The sequence below is a fragment of the Lactuca saligna genome, chromosome 4, assembly GCF_052625555.1.
Source record: "Lactuca saligna cultivar CGN05327 chromosome 4, ASM5262555v1, whole genome shotgun sequence".
Taxonomy (NCBI): domain Eukaryota; kingdom Viridiplantae; phylum Streptophyta; class Magnoliopsida; order Asterales; family Asteraceae; genus Lactuca; species Lactuca saligna.
The window spans coordinates 98908007-98929180 of record NC_136420.1 but is presented as its reverse complement, the minus strand read 5'-3'; the positions used below and the strand labels follow the sequence as shown (position 1 = coordinate 98929180).

The 21174-nt window shown below is 38.9% G+C and overlaps 1 protein-coding gene across 1 annotated transcript; it reads left to right on the top strand.

Annotated features, from left to right (window-relative positions):
- Nucleotides 1-14403: 14403 nt before the first annotated feature.
- LOC145038712 (nucleobase-ascorbate transporter 6-like) lies at nucleotides 14404-18232 on the top strand. Its single transcript, XM_078986985.1, has 13 exons — nucleotides 14404-14757; nucleotides 14944-15041; nucleotides 15149-15322; nucleotides 15459-15635; nucleotides 15723-15782; nucleotides 15869-16053; nucleotides 16460-16556; nucleotides 16653-16739; nucleotides 16884-16942; nucleotides 17042-17133; nucleotides 17244-17321; nucleotides 17403-17563; nucleotides 17890-18232. The coding sequence occupies exons 1-13, from the start codon at nucleotides 14460-14462 to the stop codon at nucleotides 18106-18108; spliced, it is 1785 nt and encodes a 594-aa protein (XP_078843111.1). The 5' UTR covers nucleotides 14404-14459; the 3' UTR covers nucleotides 18109-18232.
- The last annotated feature ends 2942 nt before the right edge of the window (nucleotides 18233-21174 follow it).

The window sequence follows — 21174 nt, the reverse complement described above, 5'->3', positions numbered from 1 at the left end:
TCTGAGGGTGGATGACTCTATTTGTAGTATCACAACAAATGCATTAGAGTAATCAAAGTACAAACAACCATTGCATAAATAAGTATAAGTTTTTACATGTGTTAAATCACTGTATATTGACACCAAAATAGTTATAGCAAAATATAGAAGACGGCTCCGTCTTCTCAAAAGCTCGGGGAGTACCTGTCTACTAATTCCTTAAGAATACGAGTAATTTGAAAAGCGAGTATCAACATAAACTTGAGTGAGTGCATAAGTATTTATGTTGAAAGATTGTTTTTTGTTCTTTGAATATGTAATCTGTTCCATAAAATACTATATTTTCTTATATATATGAAAAGTAGTTTTAATCTCATAAAACCATTATGTTTGTAAACCAGTATTTTGTATTTGCATTCCTCTGTAAAAGTGAGTGTACTTGGCTCCACCAGCTATTATTGTAAACTATAATGTAATACTGTAAATTGTTTAGTTAATTATACACTAACTATATTCTTAATATCTTTTTAATGAGTTATTATAACCATACTATGACTAGATGGCCTGAAACAACGATTTGAAGGCGTCAAAATGGTTGATAACAATTGTCACTCGTAGGTGTGTATGCCCGACTGTAGCTAGCAGTCTATGTGCAGGTTTCTTGATCTCAACATAGATTTATACACACTTTTTTCGATCCCCAACTGGAGATTCTGGTTATAATATCAGGAATTTAACTATGTTGTTTAAATGAATAAACAACCTGAATCTATTGACTCATAAAAAGCATATAGACGTTACATGTATAATAGTAATGAAAACCCAATCATTCTGAAATAAATGATTGATAAATCCATTTTGCGAGACATTTTGAAATCATTTATTGATAACACAAAATCCTTGTGTTAATTGTCCCTCTTCCGCCTTCCGCTTCCGGATGTGCTCCAAGTCAATCTCCCTCACCCTCGCCCTGGAAATCATAGAATCTAGGGTCGGGCATGTTGATTAGCTGACATGCACCCAAATATCAGCCCTCAACATGTCATGATAGTGGGTTTTTCGCATCTCCCTATCCCCCGTATACTGGGGCACCAACAATGGCCTCTCTCGGAACGTCTGCCTCATATCAAGAAACTCCCTAGCCAGCTGCTTGATCTCCACAGCTGGCGCGAACTTAACCCCGAACCAGGCCACAAAATCTTACCACGTCATATCCTCAATGGCCGAGGTTCCCATAGAGTCACCAACTGACTCCCACCAATCCCTGGCTCTGTCTCTCAAACATCTAATAGCGTATCGAACCTTCGACCCCTTAGGGTAGAAGCTAGTCAACTGAGTAGACTCCATGTCTGCAATCCATTGTCTGGCAGCAATGGGGTCCTTCACCCCGTGAAAGTCTGGTGCACAACACCCCCTCAATTCCTTGAAGGACAGTGTACACGATCCTGACTCGCTGGATGCCATGTCGCTCCTGAACGCCCTGAGGTGATCCTCCATCAACTCTATGATTCCCTCCTTGATCGACCCAAAAATGACCAAGGTCACCTCAAGGATACCTCTCGTGATCTTTGACGTGGTGAACTCACGTAGCCTCTCATCCACTGGCTCGGAACCCGAACATGAACCTAATCCTGATCCTAACTCTGATCCCGATCCTTCCGCCCCATGACATGTAATCATCACCATTCTGAAACAAAATACATAAATTTCAGGGTCATACACAATCTCGAGAGATCTTAAACACTCTACAAATCTGGCTCTATCTCGTCCCTCCTTGACTCGAGTATGAATCCACTGCTTTTAGTAGTATGGGCCCATATTACCTTCCACATCTATCCGTAATTTCCTCAAGGATTGCTTCAACTTCACCAAGTCCCTTCTTCTACTACTTTACTCTTTGCTAATATCGTCCTAGGATTATCTTAGGGTAACACTCCAACCCACTCACCGCCATCAGCTGTATAAGAAGTTCCTGATACCTTTACAAAACTAATTTGCAAATACCATTACATATCACTAAGACCAGATAATTCTTTGAATGAGAGGTCCTGCCCTACAACGGTTGGACTCAAACAAGAGTTATGAAATAGGGCTAAACCTAAACTTCTGAAATTATTTAGTCCTTGCAATATGTAATGTAATGTATTCATTTATTAGTTAGTTAAAGATAGCTAGAACTCCTAGTATCACAAAGCAAGCAGTATTCGGCCATTGAGTAACCCAAATCAAGCATATCCTATTTAGTCTATCATGCAACTCTATAAGCATATACAACAGGCATATCAGGCATCTTTCTAGATCCTTAGCCTAATCTAGCATACAGTTCTCATACACATACATAAGGCATAAAGGGGATCCTTCCTAGATCCTTAGCCCTAATCTAGCATGCATTCTCATAATCCTAGCATATCATAACATAACATGTATGGGTATCTTGGGGAAAACTTACTTGAGTTCGGCCGGTCGCGCACATCACACACCTTGTTCTTTCTCAAAACCTTTTTCTATTTAACTTTTAGAAAAACCATTTTCTTGTGAAAAGTAATTCAAACCCTCGATTTGAGTCTAAACACCCCAAAGGTGTATCTGAATCCCACAAACCAAGGCTCCGATACCAACTTATAACATCCCAATTTTCAAGGCCAAACATTTTATTTTAATTATGTTACTTGTAAAATAGTTTACTGAAAAACATCAGCAATACCATATCAATCATAAACCCATAAGTAAAATATCATAAAACATATTGTGGAATAACAATAATGTCAGAGTACAATCCCAAGAATCACTTAATGCAAAAATCTGGTGTGTGTGTGTGTGTGATGTGCAGTTACCGCGTCAACTCCTTCCCCTTCGCTGATGAGGTACCTGAAAAAAAACTGAAAACTGTAAGATCGATGCTTAGTGAGTTCTCTCATCATACCACATACCATACATATCACATACTGCCAGGCATATCTAGGTTCCGAACCTACCCTGCTGATCATGTCGGGGTGCTCAACCTACCCCTGTTAGTCATACTGGGGTGCCTAACCTACCCCTATCAGACACACCGGGGTGCCCGACCTACCCCTCTGGTTTGTCTCAACCGGTTACTGGGACTATTTCACCCTTACCACTACCACATAAAAGCATAGCATAAGCATACTATCAAGCATACCAGGGTGCCTAACCTACCTCTCGGCTCTATTATCCAGATACGGTGACTATTCCCCCTACTTCTACTAACACATAGCATCAAATCATATTATCACATAATCATAACATATAGTATCATACCAGATGATTATCACAAAGACAATTATCTCTACTATAACCCTTACTAGTGGGTCGGTCTTGGTGCCTTAGACCCACTTCTACTGGAAGGTAACTCGCCTCGTAAAACAGTGTGTCAAATCTCGCGGAAAGTAGTCTTTAACAGCTGCTCCAATGACTCCCAGCTATCAAAATCACATTAACACTCAATCAGAGTCTATAACACTAATTAGGGTAAAATGACCATTTAACCCCTTGGTCCAATTGGAACATTCATAAGTCCCAATTCTAACTTATTAGGCCCATCCCTCCTATAGCCCATCAAAGACTCCCTAAGGGCCTGCTAATTACCCAATTTGAATTAGGCCTTATGCCCCAAATGGGCCCATTACAAGTACAAAAAGTTCCAAGTCTAAATGTAATAATTCAAAAGGGTCCAATCATGGCCCAATACTCCAGTTCCAGATTTCCAAGTCCAAAATTATGCTTCACAGTGGGTCACGGGGCCCAATAGTCCAGGACCAATCTCATCAGGCCCAAAAGCCCAATATATTCACTCTGCATGCGTACACGTGGTGTACCAAGCACGTACGCTCAGCGTATGCTGGCCTAGACCAAAACGAGGAGTTGACCCAGTACGCGCGGCGTACCAGAGAGTATGCCCAACGTATTGGCCAACTTTCTTAGGACTTCATTCATGACTTAATCTAGTAACTCCTTGTGTCCAAACTATAGATTCATTTCCTTTAAGACCTCCTAAACTATAAAGTCACAAACTTTATGTTCTTGCATGCATGGTTTGGGTCAAAATGTGATTTTGGTCCATTTAACAAGCTTCAATACCAACTAGCACTTGCATGGTTGTGGCTTAACCATCAAAGTCCGATTTTTATGACCATAGATGCTTCTAAGAGTCCAAACGTAGAACTCTTATGCTCTGAAACCATCAATACTCAAGCATCCTCAACAATGGAGTCTAAAGGTGACATAAAATAGCCAAATAAACAAATCTAAGAATACAATGGCCAAGTATGTAACTTGATACCTCAAAAGGGTCAGAAGTGATGCCAATCTTCTGGATCTATAAGCTCTTGTTGGATCCTTGCTTTTTCTTCAAGCTCCTTTTTTCCTTTCTCACTAGCACAACACACAAACACTCTCAAATGGCTTCCAAATCACAAAGGCACACAAATATGAGCTAAGGTTTTCGTGGTGGCTGTCTATAGGTGAAGGGAGGCTGAGAAAAAATGGGTAATGTTCTTTATATATGGAGTAAACCCTAAATTTTAGGGTTTAAGGGTCTGCACACGTACGTTGGGCGTACTCCTGGTATGCTGGGCGTATGTGCGTGGCTTCCGAGGTCCATTCTCATGAGTACATTGAGCGTACATGGCATTGTACGCCCAACATATGATGTTTACTCAGTCCACTTGTAAGGGCCCAAAGGTTAAGCCCAGATCAAACAATTCCACAATTCAATTAGGATTACAATATTAAATACCTGGAAATTCCCGGATGTTACAGTAGTATGGGCTCGTACTACTGAAAGCACAAGACTTATACGTGTATCAAGGAAGTCACAACCCCTAGGGCTTTATTGGGAGTTGGTTCCCCGTTATTATATGGGATGTCTGATATCTTCCGAGTATATTTTTCAACATGGTGGTTACGAGGTGATTTGTGACTGGATTCGGGTCAGGATTAGGAGCTGGTAGTCAAGGTGGACCAACAGTGCCCGAGACCATTGGTCAGATGAGACCAGATGAGGTGGATGCCAGGATTCGGGAGATCCTACAAGATGAGGTTGGTACACTGTTCTGGGCACAGTTGTCGAAGATGTTTGGGTCTATTAAGATTGCCATGGTTGAGTACTTTGATGAGCACTATGCAGCCATTGTTGAGACGGATGCCACTGTAGCCTCCACGGCTGTAGTAGCCCCTCGTGGTAGGACCTGTCGGACTTTTCAGTATCGGGGCTTTGATAACACGAATCCCCTGACTTTTGATGGGATTCGAACCCGTTCATAGCCATAAGAAGGCAATCTGATGTTGACGGATGCTTTTTCACATGCTAATGTCCTGCTAACCAGAAGGTCAGGTGTGCTCTGAACTTGTTGATGTCCGGAGCAAAGGATTGGTGGAGATTCATGACAGGGTCGTATACTGATGATCAGAGAGCTACAGTTACTTGGGATCAATTCAGGGAGATGTTCCATGTTTGCTACATTCCACAGGTTAAGTGTGAGAGACTGGCACAAGATTTTTTTGGATTTGAGGCAGGTTACGGAGTTGGTAACGGAGATCACCCATATGTTCACTAAGAGGGCGATGTTTTTCCTAGAGTTTGCTTCCAAGAAGGCTCATATGACACTTTATCTAAGCGTGCTCAATACCAACATCCGACAATTTGTTGCTACCTAGCGTTGTGATACGCTAATGAAGTTACAGGAGACTGCTAGGCGGCGAGAGCTTGAGATTGAGTTACAGTTACGAGAGCAGAGCCAGGCCACGACACAGTTTCATCTGGTGCCGAAACAGTCTAAGACCACTGATAGGTCTGGGGGCCAGCATGGCCATACTTATACGAAGTGCGGGAAGGGTTATTCTAGAGTTTGTAGATCTGGTACTACATGCCGAAAATGCGGCAAGGAGGGGCTCTTTGTGAAGGATTGCCACCAGTCAGCCCCGGTTTAGGATATGAGGATCTGCTACCACTGCGATCAGGTTGGTCACGTGAAGACCAACTGACCATTTCTCACTGCTCGGCCGACATACAGTGAGGATTACTGACGGGAGGTAGGGTAGAGCAGAGCCCCCGAGGGCTCAGGGATGCGCCTTCCAGCTCACAGCCGAGGAGGCTAGGGAAGCACCATATTTGGTGGCTAGAATGTTTCGATTCTTTATCTCATTGATTGTATTTATTTTGTGTATATGTGGTCTACCTATGTTAGGTACGTCCTTAGTGAACTCCTTACCTGCTTTGTATTGTTTGACTCAGGGCGAGTCGGTACTTTGTATCGTGATCCTTTAGTAGGGAGTTCGGTATCCCATTAGGAGAGCTAGAGTGTGTCTGTTCCGAGTCTCCATCGCCAACGAACACGGGATTTCTGCTTCATCAGTTTCTCGCGGTTTCATTTTATAGATCCTAGGGGTATCTTTCCTGATTGATCTGATTCTGATCCCTATGGGGGATGTTTGTCTGATAGTGGGTATGGACTGGCTGAGTCGCTTTGGTGCCATGATCGATTGTGAGGGTCAACGGGTGGTAGTTCGAACACAAATTGGGGGAAAACTGGCTATTTATGGTGAGGCCACCACGTTAGGTTCATGATCTTTTGCTCAGCCGCCAGGGCTCGGCAGTATATTCAACACAGGTGTGCGGGCTATTTGGCGATACGCAAGTCAGGGATCAGGTCTCGATTTCTAAGGTTCCAGTGGTTAGAGATTTTACAGACATGTTTCCGGAGGATTTACGCGAGTGCCTCCTGAGAGGCAGGTCGATTTCAGGATCGACCTAGTGTCAGGTTCGGCCCCAATTACCAAGGCACTGTACCGATTGGCACCATCCGAGATGCAGGAGTTGTCATCTTAGTTACAGGAACTGCTGGAAGTTGAACAAGTTAATGGTGAAGAACCGTTATCCATTCCCAAGGATAGATGATCTTTTCGATCAGTTGCAGGGAGCATCTTGGTTCTCTAAGATAGATCTGAGATCCGGGTACCATTAGGTACCATTAGGTCAGGGTTAGGGAGGAGGACGTGGAGAAGACCGAATTTCATACTTGTTATGGACATTACAAGTTCGTGGTGATGCCGTTTGGGCTCACCAACGCATCAGCAATATTTATGGACTTGATGAATCGAGACCGATGCTCGATCGCTCGGTCATTGTGTTTATAGATGACATATTGATGTATTCCAAGACCAGGGAGCAAACATAAGGAGCATCTCTATGAGCTTGAGACGAGAGCGGCTTTATGCCAAGTTCTCAAAATGTGAGTTTTGGTTGCGAGAGGTTCGGTTCCTTGGGCATCTTATTAACCAGGAGGGTATTTTGGTCGATCCGGTGAAGATCGAGGCAGTTATGTAGTGGGAGATTCCGAAATCTCCCTCGGATATTAGGAGGTTCTTAGTATTGGTGGGGTACTACCGGAGATTCATACAAGGTTTCTCCAAGATTGTAATACCCCTCACTTGTCTAACGAGGAAGGGGGTGGATTTTAGTAGGGCCCTGAGCAGCAGACTGCCTTTGAGACACTGCGACAGCAACTCTGTATGGCGTCAATTTTGACACTCCCTGAGGGAGTTGAGGATTTTGTGGTGTTCTTTGATGCATCGATCACCGAATTAGGTCAGTCCTTATGCAAAGAGGATGAGTGATAGCCTATGCATCATGGTAGCTAAAGCCGCACGAGACAAGATATCCTACATACGATCTAGAGTTGGGAGCGGTGGTATTCGCTCTCAATATTTGGAGACACTATCTCTATGGGGTCTGTTGTACAATATATATATATGGACCACAAGAGTTTGAAACACATCATGGATCAGCCGAACCTGAACATGAGACATCACATGTGGCTGGACGAAGTCAAGGACTACAACTATGAGATCCTTTACCATCCGGGTAAAGCGAATGTGGTTGTAGATGCCCTGAGCCGCAAGACGGCTGGACCCTCTGTTCCAGCGGCATGTATGAGGATATCAATGGATTCTCCACTGGTGGGATTGATTAGAGAGGCTCAGACTGAGGGTGTACGACAAGAGAACAGGAAGTTTGATAGGATTAGAAGCGAGATCACTAGATTCGTCCAGGATAGTCGGGGATTATTGACCTGTTGCGGTCGGGTATGGGTTCTAATGTATGGTGGGGTTAGACCGATGGTTCTGGAGGAGGCTCATAAGTCACATTTCTCTATTCACCTGGGGGGCTACCAAGATGTGTCGGGATTTAAGTATAAGCTACTGGTGGTCGTGCATGAAGCGAGAGATTGCTTGGTACGTCGAGTGGTGCTTAACCTGCAGGATGATCAAACCCCAGCATCAGAGGCCACATGGAAAGCTGCATCCTTTGGAGGTTCCCATATGGAAAAGGGAGCAGATCACGATGGATTTTATCACCAAGCTTCCAAATACGACAAAGGGTTTCTACACTATTTGGGTCATTGTGGATCGACTGGCCAAGAGTGCCCATTTTCTGCCCATTCGGGAGAGCTTGTCAGCCGAGAAGCTAGCCGATGTGTATATCCACGAGATCATTGCTCGCCATGGGGTCCAGTCACTTTTTTTCAAACCGTGATGTTAGGATCACCTCCCATTTCTAGCAGAAGTTCCACGAGGAGCTACGCACGCGACTGCATTTCAGTATAACTTATCATCCACAGACAGACAGCCAGAGTGTGCGAACCATATAGACCTCGAGGATATGTTGAGGGCCTAAGTTATTGACTTCTGTGGGAGTTGGGATTCCCACATACCGCTTATAGACTTCTCCTACAACAACAACTTTCATTCCAGTATTGGTACACCACCATTTGAGCTGTTGTCTGGATGGAGATGTCGCACCCCAGTTTGTTGGGGTGAAGTCGACCACAGAGTGATGGGTCAGATCGAGGTAGTTATGTAGACTACCAAGAAGATTCAGCAGATCAGGCAGTGGTTGTAGACTGCTCAGAGTCGACAGAAAAGCTACGCCGACCAACGCCGATCCAAGTTAGAGTTCCAGGTCGGCGATATGGTATTGCTAAAGGTCTCGCCCCTGGAAGGGTGTGATCCGCTTCAGGAAGATGGGAAAGTTGGGTCCTGGATACATTGTACCTTTCCGGGTTATTGACAGGGTTGGCAAAATGATCTCCCGAAGGAGCTAAGTTAGATTCACAACACTTTTCACGTCTCCCAGCTACAGAAGTGCATACTTTATAAGGAGGTGGTAATGTCATTGGATGATATTCAAGTCGATGAGCTCCTCGATTACATGGGGAGTCCTATGATAGGTCTGGAGAGGAAATTCAAGGTTTTACAGAATAAGGAGGTACCTTTGGTAAAGGTATAATGGGTGCACAGGAGGGGATCTGAGTGGACTTGGGAGCTGGAGGCTGAGATGCAGGAGAATTACCCAGAGCTGTTTACTGCAGTAGACTTCGAGGACTAAGTCAAATTCAAGTGGGGGAGAATTGTAACATCCCAACTCCCAGGTATAAGCTTTTAAAGCTTTTATATTCATAATCATACACCTGCTCGACGAGTTGGCTGCCCCCACTCATCGTGTAGAGACTGATCAGGTCGTGTGGTTTATGGAACTAACTCGACGAGTTAGAGGACCTAACTCGACGAGTTGAGGCTGTGTATGAAAACCCTAATTTTTAAGGGTTTGCACCCTATTTAAAGGACCTTAAGTCCTCTTTCCATCCTCCTTACCACCTTTTACATCCAGAGACAAACCCTAATCGAGCTAATATCCTTTTGAGTGTGTGTAAGACTAAAAGAGTGTGTGTTTGTTGCATTTCTTGAAGAGGCTTAAGGATTGAGAAGCTTGGAGCGAGAAGGAGCTTGTAGATCCAACATCTACATCGTTTTGTCATTCTTTTGGAGGTAAAAAGTCATTACCTTGATCATTTTCTTATTAGATCTCTTCATTCAAGAGTTTAGGTGAAGCACTAGGTCAAAAGGGTAAGAAATGGATTCAAAACTCCATGCATCACAATAAACAATGTGAATGTCTAGATATGAAACATATGATGACCTTGAGACCTCAAGGAGTGATAAAGTTGCCAAATTTATCAAAACCATCCATGCATATTAACATATCTAAAAGGAAAGTGAGCCTAAAACTAGATCTACAAAGGATGAACCATAAAAGTGAGAACTTAGGGACTTACAAATGTTCAAAAAATGCACCAAGATATAGAGATGAATTGCTAGTTGATCATTTGCTCAACAAAGCCTTCCTTTAATCATTAAATGGTCAAAACACCAACAGAGAGCTCAAAGGACAAGAGGAGAGATTAGGGTTTTAAAATGGGGAGACGAAGGCTGAAGGAGATTACATAATCCAATAATTAAGGTCCTTAAATGTGGGAGAACCCCAAAATATCTAGAGTTTAGGATGCAATAGCCACCACATCGTGGCCTCTTTCTTGCCACATTGTGGTGTCCATCCGGATACACTTATCATTTAAATGACACGCCACAACATGGTCATCAACACACCATGTTGTGGCCTAAGGGTTTCCCTAAATACCTTATATTGCCCCCATTAATTCTTGAGCTAATCCATTCTGGAAAACAAATGTTACAACTCTCCCCCACTTAAATTTGATTTTTTCCTTGAAATTTTCCCTTATGAATTACTTCTTCAAAACACCCTCCGAACTCCTTATAGGTTGTCCAAGTTCACTCCCTTATTCATGAGTTGACACAACCCAGAGTACTTGAATCTATGACAACCAGTACAAGGATTTCAAAATTATGCACAAGAGCCCGAGCAAAAACTTCTAAAGGTCATAATCTCATCCAGCACAACATTGAAACTAAACCATAAATGAACATCCTCTCATCGACACTAAAAGTTCAATCAATCCTCAATGACAAGCATACGGTCCAACGAAGAAACAAATACCGACACACAGTTCAACTATCCATCATCGAAAGGTACCTAATCTTCAAACATAATTCAAAATCTCCTTAATTATGCTTGACTTTCAGGAAAATAAACCACCCCATACATCGCCCATGTTGAAAACCTTGAATACAAACGCAAGAGCGGTACTCTAAAAAAAATAATCTAAAAAAAGACCAGAAGGGTCTACACATCCTATCGACTCTATAGGACCTTACGAATACCCATTAGAAAGGCTAAACAACTATATGAGCTATTTCAACTGACGATTCTATTTCAACCTATTAGAATTCCGAGGTAATAAAGGTACTTGGATATTTTAAGAATTGTGATTCCACTTTCAAATCAAAGTATTTGGGTGGTACTCCCAAATCTTTGATTGGATAAGACTTAGAAGAGATTCAGAATAGAGAATGAAATGTATCAATTTCGTGAGCACCAAAAAACTAACGAAAAATTAGTTAAACGCCTCCATTGTCTGAAAACTGTCAAAATTGTCTTATAACAATTTTCCAACAATCAAAAACTATCATAAATCTGGGTTCTCTATAAGGATTAATGCAAAGCCAAAAATGGGTCAAATATTCAAAATTTGGATTTCTGAGGACCCCGCTCCTAGGGGCGCTGCCTCCAGACCCCCATTCGTTCAGGGGCTTTGCCCCTAAATGATAGTCTACTTTTAATCTTCAATAAACTTAAGCAAGTATGCACTCCACACCTTAATTGTTTAATATTCATCAAGATTGATTTTTGGTCAACAAGTCAACCCATTACAATTAAATACAATTAGTGAAACAAATCACCAAGTGAATACTATTGGTCAAATCATAGTCTTACATCCCTCCTATAATAGGCTATTTCAGTTAACAAGTTTATTTCAACCCAAATGAATGACATGGGCCTAATCATAGCCATACATCACACCTAGAATTACCCTAGGCTCCCCTATGGTCTTTCATATAAAACCAATAAAATAAACTAGCATCCACAAACATTGTATAGACCCCTAGTATACTAGACCTCCACTAGGTGTTTGGATAGTGCTTCGAACCCCAAAGCCTTCATCAAACAAGAACATGCAGAGAGACCCTCACACAACCCTCGACCTGAGCCTAATCACCAAGTCTATCTTACGCCATTGTCGGTGCTTCAAGTCTTCCAGACGAGATAACCCTGAATCCTCATCATTTTCTTCATTGGTTACAACTGACCTACGAACAATATAACATGTATAAGCTTCGTTCCTGACAATGACTTGAACCCGTTATCCTTTATCCTCAAAAATGAAACTTCTGGATAACCTGCTTTCTAGAATCTTTCTATCTGATAACGTGATTACGCCTTACTTGGAATTGACTAGACTACGATGACTTCATAACCATTCAAAATTTCAGGCAAATCCAGTAACTTCGCCACTTGGTTCCTAATAACCACACCTGACATTAAAAGACATAAGAGATTCTGAATCCTTTAACAAGACCAAAAAACTCCAACATATGTCTACAACCTCACAATAACAAATAATCCAGTCATAAATAATCATTCAACTTAGAACCTGAGTTGATTAAAAGAATACCATTCAACACATCATCCAAGATTACAATTGAAACGACAAAAAAAAAATAATAATAAACAGAAAAGATTTGACATCAACAATGCAACACTCAACCGGAATGAAGAACTGATAATTCAAACCCCAACCCTTAGGGCTCCATTTATCCTATATTGTCCATCGTAACTACCAAACTAATGGTGTTAGATCCAAAGCCATCCCATCTACTCCCAGAGGACAATAAACCTTAACATGGCATGGTTGACTACAAATGAAACACACCCTCAACTCCCTTTGACTACAGTCCCGACTGTAGTGACCCTCCTGACCGCATCTAAAACATCCAGAAACTAGCGCATGATAAATACCCCAATGATCCAAACCACACCCGATCGAATACCAGTAACCCTGGCCTTCTTGACTACTACTGCTGATGTGTGGGTCTGATCATGCCTTCCCTTCCGTTATAGGGTCTCCAAATCCAACTCCCTGCCACTAGCTACCTCCAATAAACTAGAAAGAGTATTATGTTCAGAAATGCTCATGAATTCCCAGATCTCTGTCCTTGGTATATCACGGTAGCGCATCTCCTCTGGAGTCGCATATTATAGGCAAAGCAATGCTCTCTCTCTCTCTTTCTCTGAACTTGGTAGTGATCTCAGTCACCACTATGTAGTCTACTCAAGTTCCAAATTCTCTTAAACTAACTATTGAACCACAATTTTCGAGACAAACTCTTTCTTGAACCTAGTAATGAAATCCTCTCATAACATAGACTTAGATGCACCTAGTTTGAGACTCTCAGCAATCCCATGCCACCAATCCCTAACTTCATCGCACAACAGACACGTTATGAATCTGACATTGGCGCCCGTCAGGCAAGAGTTGGCTAAAAAGGCACTCTCTACATCAGCAATCTAACACATACTAATAATAGGCTCCATTCTCCTGATGAAACGAGGAGCTCCACAAGCATCGATCTCCTTAAAGTTAACCTCACAGACCCATGGTCGACTGACCTCCAACTTGACCTGCATAATCCTAAGGCACCCATCCAATATTGAAATCAACTCATCTCTGACTGTGCTGACCATACTAGGAAAATCCTCCCTCGTGAATCTCAAAACCTTCGCAACAATGATGTTGTAGAAATACCTCTCCCTCATGAATCTCAAAACCTCCGCCGACAATACTTCGTCCGTCATATCTAAGTAAGAAATAAAGAGATCGTATAAATGAAGGAAGGAGATGCATCTCGATGTTGAAGATAAAGGAAGGATAAATGATTAAATTCAAGTCGTGGTGGGGAAGAATGAGCTAGGAGGGAGGCAGTTGACTGTATCAAATGTCCGAGAGAAAGGGGCGTAAAGGGAGTGGGTTTTGGTGGCTGACCCACATGCATTTTTTATTAACTAGTTTTTCTAAACAACAATTAAATAAAAAATAATTCTAAAAATAAATTGTACGGAATAAATAGTCTTTCTAAGTTAATAGGAACTAAATAGACAAAAAGAAAAAGTTTTAGAGACCGTGGAGTTAAAAAAATTGCTAGGAACCAAACGTGCAAATTATTCTAAACCACAAACACGGTTCATGTAATTTTTACTAGTTTGGTAAATAGTATTAATTTCTTGTTAACCCATTTTAAACAATAACTCCTTTCATAAATGATTAAATGGGAACAAATTATCGACATTAAGGATTAGTTTAGCTATTTTAATATTCATTGAGAAAACTCTCATGCTAATTTTCTTTAAGGTTTAATTTAGCTATTTTAATATTCATTGACAAAACGAACACTCGCATGCTAATTTTATCATGAATCCTTCAAAGAAATACTAAATTATTTTAGATATTATATGGAAAACTGTATATTTATGTTTTTTCCTTTAAAAAACTCACAGTTCCTCGAGTAATTTCATAGCTACTCAATCATCCTGACGCACACGACACTATTTAACGTCTCAGGGTTGCAGCATTTGTCCTTATCACTATTCCACAATCCACACACACATACACAACACGTACAAACCGACTACCCAAAACTTCTAGCGGATGCCTAATTCATCATTTTTCTATCAAAACCATAACCTTTTAGCTTTATACAAGCATTCCCACAATCCCACTTCAATTTCTCGCTATTTTATCACGCCTCTTACGCTACTAAACCATTTATCTTGCAGGTTAAGGAGTAATATTCCTATAATTATATACCAAGAAATTAAAGATATGGCCGGAGGTAACGGCGGCGGTGGCGGTGGAGCAAAAGCTGATGAACTTGTGCTGGCGCCACACCCAGCAAGAGATCAGCTGCCAAACGTCTCCTTCTGCATTACGAGTCCACCCCCATGGCGTAAGTTTCTTCTTCCATTCTTTAACTATGAGCTTTGAAATTTTGTTTCAAAGATTCTGCATGTAGAACACCCTCACATCAATTATCCAAAACACCCTAAAATGACCAACTACAGGCGATTAAACATTCAGAACATGTACAGAATTATGAAGATTTTTGTTTTCAATTTGCATATTCTTCCTCCAGATGAGGCTATACTGCTTGGTTTTCAGCATTATATAGTAATGCTCGGCACGACGGTTATCATTCCAACGGCTCTTGTTCCACAAATGGGAGGAGGCAACGTAAGACTTTTAATTTAGTACCAAAATTTAGTTTAAATGCATGTATATATATTTCCTTTTTCCTAGGTTTATGCTTCCATAATATACTAATTGTCATATTCCTGTAGGAGGAGAAAGCACAAGTGATTCAAACTCTACTTTTTGTTGCCGGAATAAACACACTTCTTCAGACTATGTTCGGGACTCGTTTACCTGCTGTCATCGGGAGTTCATATACTTATGTTGCACCCACCATCTCGATTATCCTATCCGGTCGGTGGAATGATCCTGATCCTATAGCGGTTCGTGATGCATTAATCACCTATGTTTTCTGTTCATCTTTAACGTTGAATCCTGAATGTCAAAAAGACAAAAACGAACATCACATATAATTAATAATCTTTGACTAAATATGAATTAATTGGTTTTTGTGGTCAGAGATTCAAGAAAACGATGCGTGCGATCCAAGGTGCTTTAATTATTGCATCAACGATTCAGATTATCCTCGGTTTCAGTGGTCTTTGGCGTAATGTAGCAAGGTTCTTGAGTCCACTGTCGGCTGTTCCTTTAGTCGCTCTTGCAGGTTTTGGGCTTTACGAATTTGGATTCCCGGGGGTGAGTGTATATACTAATATGCGCATATGATAAATATCACCACGTGTACTTTTACAGATATATTTGAATTTGGTTTCTTGTTTTTAGGTTGCCAGGTGTGTTGAAATAGGGCTGCCTCAGCTTATGTTGCTAGTTATCCTGTCTCAGGTAAAATAATGATTAATTTTAAATAAAAGAGACATATTCTTTTGGCTACAAATTAATTCTTTTAATTTATGAATGGTTATGTGCAGTATGTATCACGATTGATACATGCGGGAAGGAATATATTCGGTCGTTTTGGTGTTTTGATCTCAGTTGCAATCGTTTGGGTTTATGCTCACATACTTACGGTTAGTGGGGCCTACAATCACACCAGTTTAAGGACGCAAGCAAGTTGTCGTACGGATCGTGCTGGACTAATTCACGCCGCTCCATGGTAGGTTTTGCGGGATTTCCAAAAATTAAAATTAACATCAAGTTAATGAAATTAAGTAACATTCTAATCTTATGATTTTCGGAAATCAAGAAAATCATGTGATATTTACAATTAAATTGGAATATTTAAAAACTGTAACTGGATTGGAATTCGGGAAACTAAAAATTGAAGGTGTAAACATCGAATAAAAACTTATGCATGTTAATTTGCAGTTACGTCCCTATCCGACCCCTTTGTGATTCTCCTATTTGCCTATATGAAGGACTCTGCTAATTACTTGATATATGTATCCCCTTTTCACCTTTTGTGACTCTCCTACTTACCTATTTAAACTCGACATAAATAAATAAAAAATACATAAAGACGATGATACCGTGTCTAATTAAATTCGATCGCACATTTTCAGGATAAGAGCTCCATATCCTTTCCAATGGGGTGCACCCTCCTTCAATGCCGGTGAAGCTTTTGCCATGATGATGGCAGCTTTTGTTGCTCTTGTAGAGGTCTTATTTTCATTTTATACTATATCTAACATATTAATCAAAATTTCATTTTATATGCAGTTTGATTTACTTTATTTCTTTTTATGATATGATCAGTCAACCGGCGGCTTCATGGTGGTTTCGAGATACGCAAGTGCAACTCCCTTGCCACCCTCTGTTCTAAGCCGTGGCGTTGGTTGGCAGGTAATTATCCCTTGTTTCACCAATTTAACTACAAAACCAATCATTCGCTAAAAAACGATCATTAATGACAAATTTCAAAGGAAACTAGCAACAACTTTCTTTAAAAAAACTAGCAATGGATTAGTTACATATTCATCTTTGTAGGGAATTGGCATATTGTTGTCGGGCTTGTTTGGAACCATAAGTGGATCTTCGGTATCTTTGTGAGTCTAAAAGACCACAATTTTTCTGCTTAATTACGTTTATATACAACTTCTAAATGGATCTTTGATAATAAAAGATGTTTCTTTGCTAATTCGTAGTGAGAATGCTGGTCTTTTGGCTTTGACCCGTGTTGGCAGTCGCAGAGTCGTGCAAATTTCAGCCGGCTTCATGATCTTCTTTTCGGTTCTTGGCAAGTTTTATTTATTTATTTTGTTTTTATCAAAACCAATTGGAATATCTTGCATATGTTATCACATTCTTACATTCTTAAAATCATTAAAGGTCGATGTGATCTTGTAGGTAAATTTGGAGCAGTGTTTGCTTCGATACCACCACCTATCGTTGCTGCTCTATATTGCATTTTCTTCGCTTACGTGGGTAAGTTTCTCGTGAATTTACCAATTTACCCTTTTTTCTGACTTTATACGGTATGTTTGAGGGTAACGATGTCATTTACAGGTGCAGCGGGCCTTAGTTTCCTTCAGTTTTGCAATCTCAACACCTTCAGAACAAAGTTCATCCTCGGGTTTTCAATCTTTTTGGGGTTGTCTGTGCCCCAATACTTCAATGAGTATGAAGCTATCAACGGTTTCGGTGCCGTCCATACATCTGCAAGATGGGTATGAATAGAATACCATAATTGGCAAATGCGTCCCACATCAGCTAGACACTGTCTTATCTTATCTGTCTCTATATATGTTGGAGTCTCGTGAGTCTGTTTGAGCTAAAAAATTAGCTCTACATATCTAACACGGTATCAACAATCAAGTCTAACATGATCGGGACTTGATACATGTGAAACTAATCTAATCGAGCCTCTGTTTCATAAGACTTGTTAGAGTCCCACATCAGATAGACACAGTCATACCTGTCTCTATTTGGTTTAACTTTTATGGTCAAAAAAATTACGGATTTCAACTCATGCCATTTTTTTCTTATCATGTAGTTTAACAACATTGTGAATGTTCCTTTCTCATCTGAGGCGTTTGTAGCTGCGATCTTGGCGTATTTTCTGGATAATACGCTTCACTATAAAGACAGTTCTGTTAGGAGAGACCGAGGCAAAGATTGGTGGGACAAATTCCATTCCTACCAGACTGACACTAGAAGTGAAGAGTTCTACTCATTGCCATTTAAGCTAAACAGATACTTTCCTTCTGTGTGAATTTCTTTTGTTTAAAAATAACGAGCTATAAAAGGTTTGCTATTATGTCACATATGTATATATAACTTTAGTCACGTTGCAAGGTCCAGTTGATTCGTTTGTTTTTTTTTTCTGTAAAGTTAATGTGGACATGTGCATTCAACTTGAAAATTGTATTAACGATTTTGTTTAAAAAAATTAAATATTAAGATTTTATTAAAAGAATTTCCAAAATATTAAGATTTTTTGGAGATTTCCCCTTAAAGAAATGTCAAGGTCACATAAATTTAGCAAACTTTGGGGAAGAAATAGATATTAAAAAAAAAAAAAAAAAAGGTTTGAGTCAAACTTTACTCACAGTTTTACTATATCAATATTACTAACAAAGACTAAAAAAAATAGATCATCGATAACAGCATGATAGAAGAATCACTACAGTGAGATTATGAATACATATTTATAAAAGTTCTATTGTGTGAATATAAAGAATACTATTTCAAGCAAGATAGGAAAATTATGAGCATAATTATGTCAGGTAGTAATATTAAGAATACAGTTATGTTTTAGGCAGCAAAACTTCCCCATCTTAGATTTAATCACCCAATGTTGCTAAAAGAATATTATTAGAGAAGATTATGTAGAAACTAGTCGAATGCCCGCGCGTTGCATGGAATATAAAAAATATATTTTATATTAAAAATAACAAAACCATTGTTATTAACAATTAAATAATAATTTCATAAAAAATATAAAAAATGATTTTTAGCATTGTTATTATGTTGAACTATATTATAAGAGATAAGGTTGGAACTTAAAGTTGTTTTGCATGTACAAAGTTATATGATTAAAATAGAAAAAAAAAAAAAAATTTAAAAATAAATAAATCGTTATTGTTATCTATTAAATAATAATTTCATATTAAATTAAAAAGTTTATATTAAATATTATCATTATGTAGAAAATACGATAATAGAGATATCTTTTTATCTATCTTAAATTTTATTATTTTGTACAGCATATGATAATAGAGACAACTTTTTATCTTAAATAATAAAAAAAAAATGTTTTGTATCATAAATATTACCATAATTATGTAGAACATATGATAATAGTGACGTCTTTTATAAGCACTACAAAAAAATGTCAATTAATGACCAAAACAATATGGTCACTAACAATAGAATGAATCGTCACTAAATGATTTAGTGATGAAAATTCCAGTCGTCACTTTTCATCACAATAGGTCCGTCACAAATCCAATTTAGTGACCAACTATAAATATGATCACTAAACAGTGACCAAAATATACTCGTCACTAAATCTGTGACGACCCACTTAGTCACTAAATGTTCTCACTAGTCAATTAAAGTTGTCACTATTTTATCTACTTAGTGACCAATAAAAGTCGTCACTGTTTAATCGGATTAGTGATCATAGAAAGTGGTCACTGTTTAATCCGATTAGTGACCACAAAAAGTGGTCACTGTTTAATATGATTAGTGACTATACCAGGTCATCACTAACTGATCCTATTAGACACAAAAGGGGTCAATAATTAAGAAATTAATGAAATATTAAATGTCATTTTTAATATGAAATATAACAATATCCAATTAGACAAAAGAAAAAGCAATCCTATAAATTTTTACAATACAACAATAACCAAATAAATTTTCACATTTATAATATGAAAAATTAAATGTCAATTTAAAAAAATCCATACATTTTATCCAGTATTTCAAACAACAAACATATAAAGATCAACCGGGTGAAGTTCATTTAGTAAGAAACGTAAGTTCAGTTGATCAATGCAATTGAGATAAACGCGAAAGCTCATTCATCATAAATTTCATTTTCTTATTTTGCTCCTCTCGATATTAGATCTGCTCTTCGTGAAATTGTAGTTGCTCTTCTTTAATTACATGAATTTCCTCTTCTAAAGCTTTTGATTTTTCATTTTCCAATTCCAGTTCCATTTGTAACTTTTCTGTGCCTAAAACTTGTTTTGTCGAAACAGAACGCCCTCTTATATATCCTAGTATACGATGTAGTTTTTTCATACATATTTCAGCCGACGAACAAGAAGAAGAAGCTTCCTCATTTAGCAATTCATTATGCATAACAAAACAATTTAGATTAATGTAAAACAAAAATTATTCATAAATATGTCAAGTTATTAAAAATACCCAAATTTCTCCGGCCTTCTCATTGATCATTTAAATTTTCTTTTTCGAAAAATATCCAATCTTGTAACGTTCAATGAATGATACTTCTTCTCCTTCTTTCTTTTTCTGTTTTCAAAATGTTGCTCACCATAAGTTTGTCAAGATATATATATATATATATATATATATATATATATATATATATATATATGTAACAAAATTGAAATAGAGGAAGAAAACTTTGACAATGCAATGAAAGATTCAAGTTTTAAAGAAGTTGCTTACCATGTCAACAAACCTTGCAATTGAAACTGTGCCAACCGCAGGTGGAACTTGATTAAATGATTTGTTCTTCTTGTTTCTAATGCTTACTTTCTGCAACAATTAAAGAAGTAAAAGGATTATATCATGCAAAATGTAAAGACACATGGAGATTTTTGTAATTATGAGAAGTAAAAACATAGGAATCAAAAAAACACATGGACCAATTTTACAATTCTGCAAATTGAATACACAGGGACCAATTCTGTGAATTTTTCAAAATAAAAAAGCACAAGGGTTGTTTCTGTAATATTTGCAAACCAAAAAAACAGTGACCATTTCTGTCATTTGTCCACACTATTACATAGGGACCATTCTTGTAATTCTACAAAGTAAAACATAGGGACCATTTCTGTAAATTTTGAAAAATAAAAACACAAGGGTTGTTTCTATCATTTTTCTAAACCAAAAAACACATGGAACAATATTATAATTCTGCAAATTGAATACACGGGGACCAATTATGTAATTATGCAAAGTAAAAACTCAATGACCATTTATGTCATTTCTTGATATAATTTGGCAAAGAAGTAAAAACCTGAAATTCTTCACTTGCAAATTTTTGGCATAGTTTTACCCAATCAGCATTGATTACACCATT

What these genes read in the sequence shown, in the direction of transcription:
- LOC145038712 (XM_078986985.1), top strand. Translation starts at nt 14,460, where the DNA reads ATGCCTAATTCATCATTTTTCTATCAAAACCATAACCTTTTAGCTTTA. An exon ending in CTAATTCACGCCGCTCCATG is followed by an intron (nt 16,054 to 16,459) that starts GTAGGTTTTGCG and finishes GCACATTTTCAG; the next exon opens with GATAAGAGCTCCATATCCTT. An exon ending in GCCGTGGCGTTGGTTGGCAG is followed by an intron (nt 16,740 to 16,883) that starts GTAATTATCCCT and finishes TCATCTTTGTAG; the next exon opens with GGAATTGGCATATTGTTGTC.